Genomic DNA, 17051 nt, shown 5'->3' with positions numbered 1-17051 from the left:
TCCGTACAAAGCTTGTCTCACATTCCCCCTCGCTTTGCTGTTCAGATCCTTCAGAAGTCTTCTTATCTCAGGCTTCTTTGTCTTGCCCTGACATCCACCTCTCTCTCCCTCTCTCCCTCTCTCCCTCTCTCCCTCTCTCCCTCTCTCCCTCCCTCCCTCCCTCCCTCCCTCCCTCCCTCCCTCCCTCCCTCCCTCTCTCCCTCTCTCCCTCTCTCCCTCTCTCCCTCTCTCTCTCTCTCTCTCTCTCTCTCTCTCTCTCTCTCTCTCTCTCTCTCTCTTTCTCATCCAGTTATGCAGTTTTAAAAGACCTAGGATTACCAGTGGCTGAACTTAGTGTACACACCAGTCGGACAGTGCTGAGAGACTCTACAAACTCTCACACACCCCTCCACTCCCCCCTCCTCTCTAGAGTGCATCCCCAGTTGAGTAAATAGGATTATGAAAGGGTAAACACTTTGTTTGATTTACTAAATTGCCAGATTTAGCAGGCTGTACCCTAGCGGTATTCTTTGGCTCCGAAGCACAAAGACTATCTCGAGAAGGCATCGTGTTAACAGCACTGAAGCTGGGAAGCGGGTCAGAGTGCGGCTCAAGGCTCCGTCCAGAGACCAGCTTCAGCTCACTGCACAACATCACGCTACTATGGAAACCAGGGGCGCCCGCCAAGGCGTCTGGCCGGGGAGACTACGCGCAGATATTTTCTGTTTAGATCTCGAAAGCAGAGATCCCCAAAGCAAACACAGGATCTATCTTGGATCCACCCCGGCGAGGTAAGGGGGGTCAGGGCCGAAGCTGACAGGAATGCCACAGCCAGGCCGCGGTGTCGAGGTGGTCTGGGATTCCTGGTGGCTGGGAGAGGGACGCCTGTCTCCTGCCCGGCGGTGGGAGGAGGAGGGGGCTGGGGGGGGGCGGTCGACGGGATCTGCCAACCAGTCCCAACGTGCGGGAAGGAAAAGCGCACCGCTCTGGCATGCCTAGCGGAGGGTTGAGGCTGGTCGGGGGACAGCCTGGTCTGGGTTATATTTAACTCCGGTGCCTGGCTTCTTGCCCTCGAAGGCCTTAGCGGGGGAAGCCTAGCGATTAGGCTAGCTTTAGCTTAGCATGACGCTGTTAGCTCGGAACCAACTCCGAAAGCCACACACCTGCTCCCAAGCTTGACAAACTGCTTGAGAGGAGCAGAGGGCTTGAGCTCCATAATAGAAATGCTTGATGCGGTCTACGCTACTAAGGTCCTGATGACCTACGTGTCTACACCCTACAAGCGAGAAAGTGCATTGTAGAGTTACGATATATAAACTCCTCTCACTAGCCATAGGAAATTGCTGTCACCAACATTACACCGGTGTACACAAGTTGTACAATATTTGGTGTGTGTCATAAGATATTTGAGAAGAAAGTAAAAATCAATCAAATCATATCTGGTGTTTATATCTAGTGCTCTGGAGGGCAGTCGATCCAGTACAATCACTACATCCATTCTACCACACAAATACACAATGACCGCCTGTAGAACGACTTGGCCTTTGGCACATGAACATATGTAAGTGCCCTCAAATAAATATCATTGCTAACTGAGGAATGCGGTTTGTATCCGACAACACAAAGATTCTCATTCAAGTGGTGTGTGTGTGTGTGTGTGTGTGTGTGAAAATACTGATTGCAGAGAGCTAAAGGTTCGAAATCCCCCGGGGAAGACTGGGATGTGAGCTCACCTGTTTATTGTTGTCACTGTGGGGCCGCTTGATAGACACAAAATGGCGGATCTTCCTAAAAAAAAGGACACATATAAAGAAACTGTATATGTTCCACGTCCAGTCCCAGGCTGGGTCGAACAGTCAGGAAGTGTCAGAAGATGACATCACTCAGAAGATGACATCACCCACCCTCCCTGGCCAATGACAGGGGTGATCTTCACGTGCTGTTGGATGCTGTCTCCTGACTTCCTCCGGGCGTAGTAGATCCCCTGCCATTCCTGCAAACAACACCACCATCAGGAAACCTCACCACACACACCCTGCTCGTCTTAGGGAGGGAGGGAGGGAAGGAGGCAGGCAGGGAGGCAGGGAGGCAGGGAGGGAGGGAGGGAGGGAGGGAGGGAGGGAGGGAGGGAGGGAGGGAGGGAGGGAGGGAGGGAGGGAGGGAGGGAGGGAGGGAGGGAGGGAGGGAGGGAGGGAGGGAGGGAGGGAGGGATGAATGAACAGGATGAGAGTAGATCAATAAATAGATATTAGATCCATGGATGGGATCGATGATTGGATGGATGGAATGGATGGGTAATCGGATGGGTGGATGGACGGATGAATAGATGAATGGATGACTGGGTGGATGAACGGACAATCGGACTGACGGAAAGACAAGCAGGGGGCCGGGGGGGGGGGGGTGTTCATCCCAGACGGCCTTAACTCTCACCTTTCCTTTCTTGATGCAGGTGTTGATGGTGTCCAGCAGGTCCGCCCGGTTCCTCTCACTCTTGGGGAGTTCCGTGAGCTCCTTCCCGATTAGCTCCCCCTTGTGGTAGCCCATCATACGCTCAAACGCCGGGTTGACGTACTGGAACCGGGAAGAGGACAGGGCGTAGATTTACAGACGTATACATGAGGACGCAAAGACACGTCGGGGCCACGAGAGTTAGGCGTGTGATTGAATACGACTGTGTGTGTGTGTGTGTGTGTACCTGTATCACGTGGTCCTCGCTGGTGATCTCCACAGCTTCCTGACAGTGCTCCAGAGCGGTGAAGACAGAGTTACACGCCCTGAAGGAGGAGACGCTCATGTCAAACCAGCATCGATATTTCTACAAATCAATGTGTGTGTGTGCTCCAGTGTGTGTGCGTGTGTGTGTGTGTTTGCTCCAGTGTGTGTGTGTGTGTGTGTGTGCTCCAGTGTGCGTGTGTGTACCTGAGTTTGAACTGACAGCGCACCTCTCCGTGTTCGATCTGTATGAGTTCGTTATAGCAGGCAGACACAGTGCAGTTCTCCATATACCTCTGTGGAAGGTAAGGGAGGAAGGGGGGGGGGGGGGTGTTAGGGTCACAGGTCAAATGTCCAAGGTCAAAACCCCAAGAGGGGAGGATGGCGAGAGGGAGGGGGGAGAGAGGGGGGAGATATGTACTCTGCTGAATCCAGCGCAGAGAAGCGGGAGGACGGAGGGCTCCTCTTGGTCGGCAGGTCTGAAACACAGGAGAGCACAAGAAGAGCTCAGCATCCCACAGACGGCGCGCCAGGCCGCTCAGGCTGAGTCCCACGGTACGTGATCACCTGCCATAAACGGCCCGTCGTCAAACTAATCTTTCGCACGAAATAAAAGGCTTACGGGCACAAGCAAGGGGCACAGAGCCAAGGCAGGAGGAGAGGCTGATTGATTAGGAGCGATAGCGAGTGTATACGGCGGGACTGTGTGGTTACAACGTGGAGAAGGGGAACAACACACACACTTACATCTGAGGCAAGACAGCCACCATCACCGTGTGTTCGGAAGGCTTGGTGGCTCGTATCAACCTAAGTGGGACACAAAACATTGAGCCATTTAGCAGACGCTCTTATCCAGAGCGACTTACAGTAAATACAGGGACATTCCCCCCCCCCCCCCCGAGGCAGGTAGGGTGAAGTGCCTTGCCCAAGGACACAACGTCATTTGGCACGGCGGGGTATCGATCCGGCAATCTTCTGATTACTAGCCCGACTCACCGCTCAGCCATCTGACTCTCTACGAAACACAAATCAAATCACCTCGGCAACAGAGGAGGCTGACACTTCGAAACAACGTCGACAACGACGACAAAATATTGATCCGATTCCGTTTTCTCTTGTTTTTAGACTTGTAGGAGGAGTGAGGGGGGGGGGGGGGATGGATTCGCGATAGAACGAAACCCCCAAGGCTTCATAATAGAGAGAGCAAATGGATCAGTCTCTCTTTCGGCTCCGGCTCATTTCTCAAATGATCTATGGTCTGGCACATGATACATATTTGGGCAAGTTCTGAGATATCTAACAGTCATCACCAGAGACAGAGGGCAGTAGGAGGAACACGGCCATATACGCACCACTCAGAGTCTAATTATGGCTCCCTGTACTATGGAGAAGGTGAAAGAGGAACCGGGCTTATCTGTCGTGTGTTTGCACAGAGGTGGCGTAGCTCCAGTGTCTTGTTTGAGGCTAGGGGTTAAAAATGAAGGGACCTTTGGAATGACAGCTCCCCTTCTGAATGGTATACAACCCAGCAGCTGCTGTGTGAGAATGACAGAGGCTGAGCGTGGCGGTTAACAAAACAAAGAGAGGCCCGCACACACACACACACACACACATCGGGTCGCACGAAAACAGACTCGATGCGGGTGCACACACGCACACAAACACACAAGTGGTTTGTACACCCACACATATCCTGTACACACACACACACAGTACATAAACACTCACCAGAGCGTGCTTGGGTAACTGTGTCCACTACTACTAAACTCTTGAGCGCTATAAATAGGAATGCACAAACTCAATTGGGTCCTACAGCCAGGGAAGTTTTGGTCAGTTTGGCAGAGGGATGGTTCTGTGAGGCGACCGCATTGTCTGTGCTTCTCTGGTGCCCCAGACAGAATACCCTTCCACCTGCGCGACAAAACGTGGACATGTGCACCCTCTGACGAGCCGTGACACACACACGTCACACACACGTCACACACACGTCACACACACGTGACATGTGTCGAATCACTGACCGATCGTAGGTGAAGATCATCAGCTCATGGCTCTCAGTCTGACTACGTTCTGGCTCGTCAGCGACTTGCTGGAACGACGCTTTTTGTCATTTACGTACGTCACACATACGTGACTGTGTCTCATCGCTGACCGATCGCTGACTCGGTTGAACAAGTCGTAGCAATATTGGATAGATATATAGAAGTGAGGGATGGTGGGATGGAAGGATGGAGGGATGGAGGGAAGGGGAGGGATGAGGGCAGGGAGGGATGGAGGAATGAGGGCAGGGAGAGAAGGCCTCACCGACAGACGGCCTCCGCCTCAAAGTAGCGAGAATGGCGTCCGTCGATGACCACGATCTCGTGGCTCTTGTCAAGGAAACACTCGAGGGCCGACTCGGGCGTGCGGGCGATGTTGCACCTGAAGCCGGCGCGGTCGCAGGCCCACCAGAAGGCGTCGCTCTGGCTGTCCTCCTTGGCGAACACCAGCAGGACCTGAGGAAGGAGGAGGAGCAGCGGAGCGTGTGTTACGAAACGAGACACGCACGTCGTACACACACTGACCTAGTAGGAGATTTTAGCTTCCATCGCGGGCAACATTCGCATTCCATGTATACACCGCACACACTAACAATGGCCATACACACACACACACACACACACACACTAACAATGGCCATACACACACACACACACACACACACACTGACAATGGCAGAGTTTGATCATAAGTAAATAAAGACGTTTGATTTCAGTCACATTCCGCTCAACTTTCTCCAGAAGACCGGCTTTAAAAGACGAGACACGGTGAATAAGAGAAGAGCCAGTCACACGCTGCAGTCATTCAGTGTTCCACTGATGTCATATCCTGTTGTCTGCGTAGTGACTGACTCACTCTTTTGTCGTTTAGCTCAGGCAAAACATCAGTCATAAATTATTTTGAGCCTGAGACACTGCAGGTTGGTAAAACATCACATTCCTTCGCGAAACGTTATTAATATGCCACATGAGCTAAACGGGGCTGGAGTGATTGTAAGACTGTATACCAGCCTGTACCAGAGAGAATGACGCCTCACTGACTTCATCCAGTGTCATCAATGGCCTCCTTATCCTACGCATACGGCTGCTCTCTCTCTCTCTCTCTCTCTCTCTCTCTCTCTCTCACTCTCTCTCTCTCTCTCTCTCTCTCTCTCACTCTCTGTCTCTCTCTCTCTCTCTCACTCTCTGTCTCTCTCTCTCTCTCTCTCTCTCACTCTCTGTCTCTCTCTCTCTCTCTCTCTCTCTCTCTCTCTCTCTCTCTCACTCTCTGTCTCTCTCTCTCTCTCTCTCTCACTCTCTGTCTCTGTCTCTCTCTCTCTCTCTCACTCTCTGTCTCTCTCTCTCTCACTCTCTGTCTCTCACTCTCTCTGTCTCTCTCACTCTCTCTCTGTCTCTCTCACTCTCTCTCACTCTCTCTCTCTCTCTCTCACTCTCTGTCTCTCTCTCTCTCTCTCTCTCTCACTCTCTGTCTCTCTCTCTCTCTCTCTCTCTCTCTCTCTCTCTCACTCTCTGTCTCTCTCTCTCTCTCTCTCTCACTCTCTGTCTCTCTCTCTCTCTCTCTCTCACTCTCTGTCTCTCTCTCTCTCACTCTCTGTCTCTCACTCTCTCTGTCTCTCTCACTCTCTCTCTGTCTCTCTCACTCTCTCTCACTCTCTCTCTGTCTCTCTCTCTCTCTGTCTCTCTCTCTCTCTGTCTCACTCTCTCTCACTCTGTCTCTCTCTCTCACTCTGTCTCTCTCTCTCACTCTGTCTCTCTCTGTCTCTCTGTCTCACTCTCTCTCACTCTGTCTCTCTCTCTGTCTCTCTCTCTGTCTCTCTCTCTGTCTCTCTCTCTGTCTCTCTCTCTGTCTCTCTCTCTCTCTCTCTCTCTCTCTCTCTCTCTCTCTCTCTCTCTCTCTCTCTCTCTCTCTCTCTCTCTCTCTCTCTCTCGCTCACTCTCTTTGGCACTCTCCCTCTTACACTTTCTCACTCTCTCAAGCCCTCTGTCACTTTTTCTCTCTCAAGCTCCCTCCCTCCCTCCCTCTCCTTCCCTCTCCTTCCCTCTCCATCTCCCTCTCCCTCTCTCTCTCCTCTCTCTCCTCCCTCCTCCCCCTCCCCCCCCCCCTCTCTGATTGATCCGGAAAACAGACGCTGGTCCCTCTCATGCTGACAGTGCCGAGGCACATTCCTCCATGCCAAACCACCGTGGGAAGCACATGGCCAAACACACACAGTCACCCAGGGGGAGGGGAGGGGGCTGAGGAGGGCGGGGGGAGGGGCAAGGAAGGCAGAGGGGGGCAGAGGGGGTGGAGGGGGGCAGAGGGGGGCGGAGGGGGTGGAGGGGGGCAGAGGGGGGGAAGGGGGGCAGAGGGGGGTAGAGGAAGGTGGAGGGGGACAGAGGGGGCGGAGTGGTGGAGGAGGCGGAGGGGGGCAGAGGAGGGTGGAGGAGGGCGGAGGGGGCAGAGCGGCAGAGGAGGGAGGAGGGGGTGGAGGGGGCGGAGGAGGGAGGAGGAGGGTGGAGGAGGGCGGAGGGGGCAGAGCGGCAGAGGAGGGAGGAGGGGGTGGAGGGGGCGGAGGAGGGAGGAGGAGGGTGGAGGGGGCAGAGGAGGGCAGAGGGGGCGGAGGAGGGAAGAGGAGGGAGGAGGAGGGTAGAGGAGGGTGGAGGGGGCAGAGGAGGGGGTGGAGGGGGCAGAGGAGGGAGGAGGGGGTGGAGGGGGCGGAGGAGGGAGGAGGGGGTGGAGGGGGCAGAGGAGGGAGGAGGGGGTGGAGGGGGCAGAGGAGGGGGAGGAGGGGGTGGAGGGGGCAGAGGAGGGAGGAGGGGGTGGAGGGGGCCTGCTCCACAGGAGGGGGACCTGGGATGAGGAGCTCCGAGGAGCTGGTCGGGGAATGTTCCTCTGCGACGGTTCCTGGGCTCTCAACTCACTTATTGGTGGTCGATGACTTTTGATCTTATCTTGTCTTAACTCCTATGACGTGTGGAGATCAAATCTGTGCTCTGACTGACCCAGTTTTCTTCTTTATTTTTTTTTACTTGAAGGCTCAGGGGATTGTGTGGACAGAAGACAATCAGGACAGGGAGAGAAGGAGAGACCTTGTGCGGGGATGTGTGCAGATCGACAGCGGAGGCCGTCATGACAGCTTGGTGCACCGAGCTACAGGCTAACCGTGAGACGTACCACATCAACCTCATGAGAAACGCAAACTCCACTGGAATCCATGTTCTGTATTGTAGGCCTCAGCGCGTCAGAGCAGACCATGGCTGATTAGCACCAACGCAGACTGAGTTACTCACCAACAGATGTGAGGACCTTGGACACAGTGGGTTTGTATGAGAAAACACAAGCCCCTTGTGTGAAACTGATAGAGGACATGGGCGGAAACACACACAAGCCGCACACAGTCATGCTCGCACACACACACACACACACACACAGCTGCTGGGTTGAGGTCAGAACAAACGGACATCTCTGGGCTCACTACTGTCTCACAGCATCATCACTGACTCTCAGGAGAGAGAGAGAGAGTAGAGAGAGAGAGAGAGAGAGAGAGAGAGAGAGAGAGAGACATAGAGGAAGAGACATAGACAGACAGAGAGAGACAGAGAGAGAGAAAAAGAGAGAGAGAGCAAGAGAGGGAGAGAGCGAGAGAGAGAGAGCGAGAGAGACAGAGATCAAGTAGACAACAGACAAACAGACAAAGCAGGGGAAAAAAGAGGGGCCAATGCAGTGCCGTGAGGGGGCACCGAGCAGCCTGCGTCCCCCATCAGAACCACCTGGCATGAGCATGAGGAAAAGAGAGGGAGGCGGAGAGAGAAGAGAGAGGGGCGAACGAGGAGGAGAAGGAAGCAAAAGAGGCGTCGAGCCATGAGCCAGGGTTGGTGCGTGCCTGTGAAAGGTCCACACAGTCTTTGATCCCGGGCTCGCTTGTGTAACCATGGCGCTGGTTTGTGTAACCATGGCGCTGGTTTGTGTAACCATGGAGCAGGTGTGTGAAATTCCACACAAACACATACGGGGCCTGTCGTACCTGGGACGACGCCTTCCCAGAATCCTTCTGACCCGTCGCCGTGCCCTGCGCCCTCCTGCGAGGCAGGGGGCGCTGTTAGGCCTATGGAAACCTTGACACACACATGCATACACACTATTACACACACACACACACACTCACTATTACACACACGTCTAATATTACACACACACACACACTATTACCCACACGCACACACACACACAGTATTACACACATATACACATACTCTTACAGATCCTGAAACACTCAAACTGCTAATGCCACTGCAGTCATTGTATGTTTACACAATTAGCTGCACCAGCCATGTGTTTGCCAGATGGTGTAAGAGGCAGGCAGATGGATGAATATGCAGGCACACAGACAGGCAAGTGGGCAGACAGACAGACAGACAGACAGACACAGTGCTGGCAGTGTAGCTTCAGTCCCTATATGTTTGCTCACCCCGACCAGACTGCTGGAACCAAGCCCGACATTTAAGAGATTCTCATTATCAGTACGACGGGATCAAATCTGACTGTGCTCGTCACATCCCCATCACCTTCCTCGGGGGGCTGAGTCATCGAGCGCCAGGACCCCTCCTCCTCCTGCTTTCACTCACTCACACACAGGGGCGAGTTGAGAGTCCAAACTCTCCAACCCTCCTCGGCTCTCTGTTTTAAATGGCACCCGGTTCCATTGCTGTGATCGGTTTTCGTTGCCACCTCATCTATCATAGGCAGAACGGGCCCAGTCTTGGATTGGCTCTGTATTTGACTGTAAAACACGACAAGCTGTCCAGATTTCCAGCATTGTTTATGGCTTCTGATATTGCCTGGAATGAAAGTCTGTCTGCCAGCAGCAGCGAAGCTGCCCTGTGATTCCATATATCATCGCGCTCTATCGTGTGGGACTCACTGCTCTCAGACCCATCCAACCCATTTGCCTTTTCACAAAACAGCTTCAGCCAAACGCGTTGGGCCGTACAGACAGGGTAACTGACAACAAGATCATACGATCAAAGCCAGTCATGAGTCATCTCGTTTCACATCGTAGCTCTGCGCTTCTGGATTCATTCACATGTACACCTCACTGTAGGGAATATATACAATACCACACAGTAGGGAATATATACAATACCACACTGTAGGGAATATATACAATACCACACTGTAGGGAATATATACACACATAACACGCTGTAGTCCAGCTTTATATAGTGTTATGGGGGAACCAGGCGGGTATAGCTAAGCCTTCATCTAACAGCAGCATGTCCACTTCAGTACGTCATTACCCAGTCTCTCTCCACAGCAGGAGCAGAGAGATGAAGGGAGTAGAGGGGGAGAGGGGGAGAGCAGGGGGAAACCGCGATCGAGACAGAGAGAAAGGCAAAGCAAACAAAAAAGATATATATGGAGATATATCGAGAGAGAGTGAGAGAGAGAGCAACGAGAATGAAGAGAGAGACAGAGAGAGAGACGGAGGGGGGGAGAGAGAGAGAGAGAGAGAGAGAAGACACATTTAGAGAGGCTATCCAGGGCAGTGAGGGAGTGGTAAACGTCAAAAGCAAACTTTCAGCATGTAACTTCCCCCCCCCCCTCCCTCCCCCCTATCTTTTCATCTCTCCGTCTGAGTGAGGAGGTTGGGGGGGGTTTGGAAGGTAGGTCATGGTTTGCCATCAGCGGGCTTGTACAGTACCACACCACTTCCGAAGTGCAGCTTGATGTTTTTATGTGTTTGAGGTTGGGGGGGTTGGGTAGGGTGGGGTTGGGTAGGGTGGGGGTAGGGATGGTTGGGTGGGGGGGGTGGGTCTGTAACAATAAAACCCCATAGTCCCTCCACCTGCCCCTGACTCTGCCAAACAGCCCTCCTGGAGGGCCCTGATATGGCCTGATGAAAGAGGGCCGGAGGGGCCGGAGGAGGGGTGGAGGAGGCTGGGGGAAGGGGGAGGAGAGAGGGTGCAGGGCTGGGTGACCGGTCTGCTCTCACACTGCTCCTGCCTGGGACAGCATGTTTTTACGCTGAATGTTGCAGAACATGTCACATACGTTTCGATTGGAACAGTTTGATTGAGGTCATGTCATCACCCTTCTAAACAAGCTCTACACCAGCAAGCAGCAATAGATCAGATCTGGGACCTTTGAAGACACTGCCTCTCTCGACCACACCTATAATCCACACACACATACACACACACTGAACTTCACCTTGCATCACTCTCACTATTCCTCTATTACGCAACAGCATAAGGCATGTGGATTATCTGGCCTTCAAATGGCTCTACTGGTCTAATCTTAGTCCACAACATGGACAAACAATTAGGCATCCCAATCCCAGTCCCAGCCTTACACAGGGAACGTTAAGACTATATGTATTCCATTACCACAAACACAACACCTATAGAAGAAAAATATCTATTTAACTGAATAGATTAACTCTCTTTGTTTAAAACGTTAATCTTTTAAAATAGGGAAATAAGATACTTTAGATTGGAACAGTTTGAGGAATTAAAGTCAGGCCAATCGAATCCGGCCTACACCCTTTACGGCACGTCTCTCTCTCTCTCCCTCTCCCTCTCCCTCTCCCTCTCCCCCTCCCTCCCTCCCTCTCCCCCTCCCCCTCCCCCTCCCCCTCCCCCTCCCCCTCCCCCTCCCCCTCCCCCTCCCCCTCCCTCTCCCTCTCCCTCTCCCTCTCCCTCTCCCTCTCCCTCTCCCTGTCCTTGTCCCTGTCCCTCTCCCTCTCTCACTCTCTCCCCACACATTTCCCACTATCACTGTCATAAATAAATAACAATGGCAGAAAAATGCCACCAAAAACGTATCCTTTAAAAAAACTAAATCAAAACAAACTATCATCTTAGCAGAACTCATGCTCAGTGGATGCCCTGAGCCCAAGGTGTTGTACCTGTATAGGCTCCTGGGTGAGACGCATTGGACCTACACATTCCTCTGTGGCCGAGACCTGCAAGGAGGAGAGAGAAAAAAAACACAAGGAGAGAACATGAGGTTGTGTGAAGTCAAATACCCAGAGAGAGAGCGCTAGAGAGAAGGCAGACAGAGAGACACAGACAAGAAGGGAGAAAACAGGGGTGAGAGGGCGGCTCACCATTTCACCGTCACCTTCCAGAAGCATAGCGGAACATGGAGCCTGTCCTTTCCTGAACCGCCACTCTCTCTCTCTCTCTCTCTCTCTCTCTCTCTCTCTCTTTGTTTATCTATCTATTTTCCTTCCTCGTAGCAGTCCATATATCAGCCCAGTTCCACCCTCCCTCTGTCTCTCTCCTGGTTCTCTGTGGACAGTCGTCATGCAGGGGCTACTGGCTCAGCTGACGACATCAACAGTCAGCAGGGAAGCTCTACTGATCACCGGCTCTGCACTAAGGTCTAAACACACACACACACACATGGAATTTTGTGACGTAGCAGAGACCTATCCACTCCAAGCCTCTTTAGAGGGTATTAGAGGCCGCCCCTTACTGCCAAAAGGTTGCTTGTGGAACATTGCAACAGATGTAATGCCTTGTAACAGTGTGTGTGTGTGTGTGTGTGTGTGTGTGTGCGCGCGAGGCGCGCGTGTGTGTCATTGAGCTCTGACCTTAGGAGCTTAAAGAGGCAATGATGACGTAGATAGGTAAGTAGACTGTAGACAGGCACACACACACACACACACACACAGGCAGGGGAACCGGGATCTTGGCTGACTCTGCACGTCTGATTGGTCATTTGTTAAGGTGAGTTAGTGTCCAGAATAAACCTGGGAAACCTCTCACGTAGCATTACAAGTGCGTGTGTGTGTGTGTGTGCATCACTTGCTGCTCTCCACACACACTGTCATACAAATCAGATATCGACTGTTTCTTTTCTCCCAACCGCCAGTATTTTCCACCCTCTAGCACTCTTCCTCGTTTCCAAGAAGCCTCTCGCTTTCTCACCGGAAGTGAATTCGGGGCGTTCCTCTTAGTAGCGGGATTCATGCGAAACAATTAGCGGAGGAGATTCCTGAAACCACGGTAACCCTCACCTTCCTGTGTCAAAGCCTCTGGTGATTGGCAGGTCTGACAGATACAGTAGGGCAGGCCAATGGTCTTCAATTCTGGTTGAGCATCAAAAAATCTAAAACATACAGGACAATTTGAAGACCACTGCAGTAGGCCGCTACTGATTGACAGGTCTGATCGACTACAGTAGGCCACTGGTGGTTGTCAGAAACGTAGAAAGAGAGGTAGAGAGATAGAGAGAGAGAGAGGTAGAGAGAGAGAGGTAGAGAGAGAGAGAGAGAGAGAGAGAGAGAGAGAGAGAGAGAGAGAGAGAGAGAGAGAGAGAGAGAGAGAGAGAGAGAGAGAGAGAGAGATTCAGATGTTTCTGCCAGGGCGTTACAGTAGTTAACTGGTTCCCTTAAGTCTGAAAAAGGAGTGGATTTAACACCACGATCTTCTTGACTACAGTGTTCCTGAATACAAGGAGAGAATTATGATCAAGTTATGATAATGACTTTAATGGCGACTCGCTCAAGGAGATCTGAGATTGATCTATAAAAGACCTACAGAACACTCCTCTGAAAGTCCTTGTAGAAAAACGTAAAGAGACCATGGGAATGGATACATTATTAAAGCTTATTAGAAAAACAATGTCATAGAAGTGGGTTCCTGCCAAGACACACACACACACACACACACACTCACAAACACACACTAACTTTCAATCTAAACATAGCATTGGTCTTCTCTGCAATTTAAGCATGTTTAACATGCATTCTGGCATGGGAAATGATCTAATTATTACTTATAAAACCTTGTCGGCACACTATTATGTTAATTCACCCTAGCAGACTTTACCGTATCCTATTAAACACATGACCAGGACTATAGACAGCAGTAAGTATAAAGCAATCCCACTGTGGTCAGCTGTCACAGTCTTAACGCTGTTTATCTCAGTGGGGACTGATTAGATAATGGTAGGGAGTACATTTGACACAGATCTATGAGACTGATAACTGTACATCCATGCCTGGAATCTTGTTGTACAATCACGGCGGCAGGCTCTCAACGACAAACAATCTCGGGGCAACCACCTGAACCAGCGCCGCAGCCGTAGCATGCAGGAGGCTCCTCCAGGAGATGCTAACACAGATACGACTGAGGACGTTTGCACAAGGATCAGCATCGACCCTGACAGGCCCTCACACAACAAAAACACCACTGCTCAAAGACCGATTGAGCATTTGCGGACAGGGTGTGTGTGTGTGTGTGATTTAACTGTTTTATTACTGTGACCTGAACATAACCTGCTTCAAGGGTTTTGTTCCTCCCTTTCTCGCTCTCTCTCTCTCTCTCTCTCTCTCTCTATCCATCCCCCTCTCTCCCTCTCTCCCTCCCTCTCTCTCCCTCTCTCTCTCTCTATCCATCCAACCACCCCCCTCCCTCTCTCTCTCTTTATCCATCCATCCATCCACCCCCCCCCCTCTCTCTCTATCCATCCACCCACCCCTCTCTCTCTCTCTCTCTCTCTCTCTATCCAACCCCCCCCCCCCCCTCTCTCTATCTCTCTCTCTCTACCAACATACCTGTTGATTTCTTTTAGCTGTGGTGGACCAGTATGCTAAATATTTCTAACCTGGACACCAATGTGGAAAATAACAAACTTGATGGTAACACTTGAAGGTGACTTGTTTAGATATAATCGCGAAGACATACCGAAAACGGTACGTTTGAATAACAAGGGAGCTTTCTGGATTACAAAGAGCTCTTTAAAAAGATGGGTCAATATCGCTAGTACACGTGGTCCCAGGCATACATAGACCAAGAGAGGCAAAGAGAAAAAGGAAAGGGTGAGAGAAAGAGACAGAGAGAGAGAAGGAGAGAGAAAGAGAGAGGGACGGGGGGAGCGGGTGGGAAACAGAGGGAGGGAGGGAGAGGAATAAAAAGAAAAAAGGAGAGTTTGAGAGAGGAAGAGGGAGAGAAAGAGAGCGATAGAGAGATAAAGACCCTCAAGGAGAGTCTGTACTGTACACCATTATCATCAGACCACTAACATGTGACTACTGACACCCCAGCTCTACTCTATCCAGAGGGGTAAACACAGGCTGTTAGAACATACACACACACACACTCTCTGTCACACACACACACACACACTCTCTCACACACGCACATACATCTTATCGTCACCATGGCTATGATACAGTATGATGTGATGTGTTTACACTCAATAGCATCACTCATACCTTCTCTCAGGGATGGACATGGAAAGCAAGTGACTGGAAGACCAGTTCAAATCAACCACAACACCCCCTCTCCACACTAGTCCCATCTCTGGGAACACTGGTAGGGCCCTCCTCAACTCATGATACAAATCTATAAAAGCCTATTAAGTAATTAGGCCAATAAAGACAGTTCGCTGACCTATTGCATTATGTCTCATATGGAAAAGATTTCAAGGCTACCTCTTCACACACATTTTGTGTTCAATCCAATTACCCATGAATTTAGTGCTGGAAGTTGTGGTGTCCAGTGAACTTGGCAAGAAGTATGAGGTTGAATCATATTATTATTATAGTTTCATTTTAGGTCAATGTAAATATGGGAGGCACTGGTACCGTGACAATGTCATGCGTGTCGTTGGTTTTGAATGTTTGAACGTTCTGTATTTACTAACCACATGGCAAATGACAAGTCACCCCATTCCACGGGTCGCTTCATTATCACTAGACCCCTGTTACTGTACGTACACTCTAGCGTAGATATGGATGCTACTGTCAAAAGGCAGCCTACACTATGGTTTCCTGAGACCCAGTGGTATTCCCATCCAACACATTACCCTGTGAGGACATTGTAGGAGCACCTGACTCCTGAGAGATCAATCCGCCATTCAGACCTCAAACCACTGCCTCTCTATATTCCCCTCCGAAGCCCTAACCTAGCTGGATTACTGGTCAACTGTCGTTAAGGAGATACCAGGCTCGAGCCCGGCTATATGGTCGAGTTTCCATCCACACCTCCTGGAGATGGAGGGTGTATAAACATTGCATTTATCACGTTCGGCAGCATGTCTCAAAAGGGAACTCCAGAACATGCTGAGACGTGAACACAAACCTTTTCTTGCCTGTCATGGTGTTTAATACCGTAAATTTTGGTCCGCGTGACTTGGCTTTAATTTAGGCTATAGCGTTATGGGTCTGAAGTCAAATCAAAATCGAGATAGTTTGATTATTTAATCGGTATGCTATAACAAATTAGTCGTTCTAGGCCTACGTATTCTTTTTTTCTTTTTTTCTGATGTTGAATGGCCAAGATCTTGCCAATGCTAGCCTACACTATGTTCTACCTTGACGCTGGTGTGGTTGGTCTGAGTTTCGGCCTCAATGCAGAAGTGTCCACCGCTGTTCTCCCTTCGATCCCGGTGGGAATTTGTCCGTGAAAGCCTATTTTGGTAGGTGATTACCGAGGGAATGGTGTCAGCCGCATCGGTCTTGATGAAGAGTCCGTGTAGAGTTGCTGCTGTGCCCTGCGAGATGGTGGTGGTTTGGTGTGGGGAATTGGACTCGTCGGAGTCTCGGCAGTATATCACCCCGCTCTGAGAGACGTGGATACTGGGAGCGCAGCCCATGCCTCAACGACGCGCCTCTCGCTCGCTGCGCAGAGCTAGAACCCAAACAATAAACACCGCTCTCTTGGCCGCGATGTGGGTACCACCGCCTCCTCCTCTTCCACAGCTGCCCGAACCACGGCCGCTGTTGTCTCCGACTAGCAGCATCAGCCGCTCCTCGCTATCGCTCCGCGTTTCGCTCCCACCTCTAACCCACTGTTCGTTTGGGAACATCAAGGGTAAAACCGGAGAATACTCATTTAATTCTTCCGAACCGTAGTTGTAAACAGCCACGGACGAGACATGGGCTCGGTTGAAAGGATTTCTGCTGGGCGATTATTCACGAATCTCCGCTTGTGTAGCCAGTAGATATTCAGATCAATGAGTGGGATATGAAAGCCACAGGCTGAAGGTAAACACAGGCGACCATAACCAAGACCTCGTTGCCTAGCTCATATCATATTGCCCATCTTTAACATGACATAGACATCCAAATCCATCAGTCTTTATAATCGGAATGCAACCGTTCCTCTCATTTCCCTCCTCAAAGGCCCAATGAAAATAAAGCGGTGTAAAAATTCTGAATCGGTCATCTATAGACTACCTTCCTCTGGTAGGATAGCTACGCGGATCATTGGTCTGGTATCATCTCGCGCTCTGCTCATTTACATCATTGAATATTTTACCCGTGTTACGGCAACTGTCCATCCCCCAATCTTGACTCACATTCAACTCGTGAGGATTAGCCTAAAGTG

General features: G+C 51.1%; 1 protein-coding gene across 1 annotated transcript in view; it reads right to left on the bottom strand.

Moving 5' to 3' along the window:
- Positions 1-11865, bottom strand: part of pde8b (phosphodiesterase 8B) — a 22918-nt gene extending 11053 nt beyond the window's left edge. The window contains exons 1-10 of the mRNA XM_084693841.1: positions 11819-11865; positions 11618-11674; positions 4996-5186; positions 3439-3498; positions 3113-3170; positions 2899-2987; positions 2675-2753; positions 2410-2550; positions 1884-1972; positions 1713-1767 (exon numbers count right to left, since the gene is read on the bottom strand). Of these exons, the coding sequence (XP_084549967.1) occupies positions 1713-1767; positions 1884-1972; positions 2410-2550; positions 2675-2753; positions 2899-2987; positions 3113-3170; positions 3439-3498; positions 4996-5186; positions 11618-11674; positions 11819-11845 (846 nt within the window). The 5' untranslated portion in view covers positions 11846-11865. The remainder of the gene's footprint in view (positions 1-1712; positions 1768-1883; positions 1973-2409; positions 2551-2674; positions 2754-2898; positions 2988-3112; positions 3171-3438; positions 3499-4995; positions 5187-11617; positions 11675-11818) is intronic.
- Between the last annotated feature and the right edge of the window lie 5186 nt (positions 11866-17051).

Source organism: Hypomesus nipponensis, chromosome 27 (assembly GCF_054491055.1).
Source record: "Hypomesus nipponensis isolate SF chromosome 27, ASM5449105v1, whole genome shotgun sequence".
Taxonomy (NCBI): domain Eukaryota; kingdom Metazoa; phylum Chordata; class Actinopteri; order Osmeriformes; family Osmeridae; genus Hypomesus; species Hypomesus nipponensis.
Note: the sequence above shows the minus strand (reverse complement) of the source record. Positions and strands in the feature narration are given on the sequence as shown.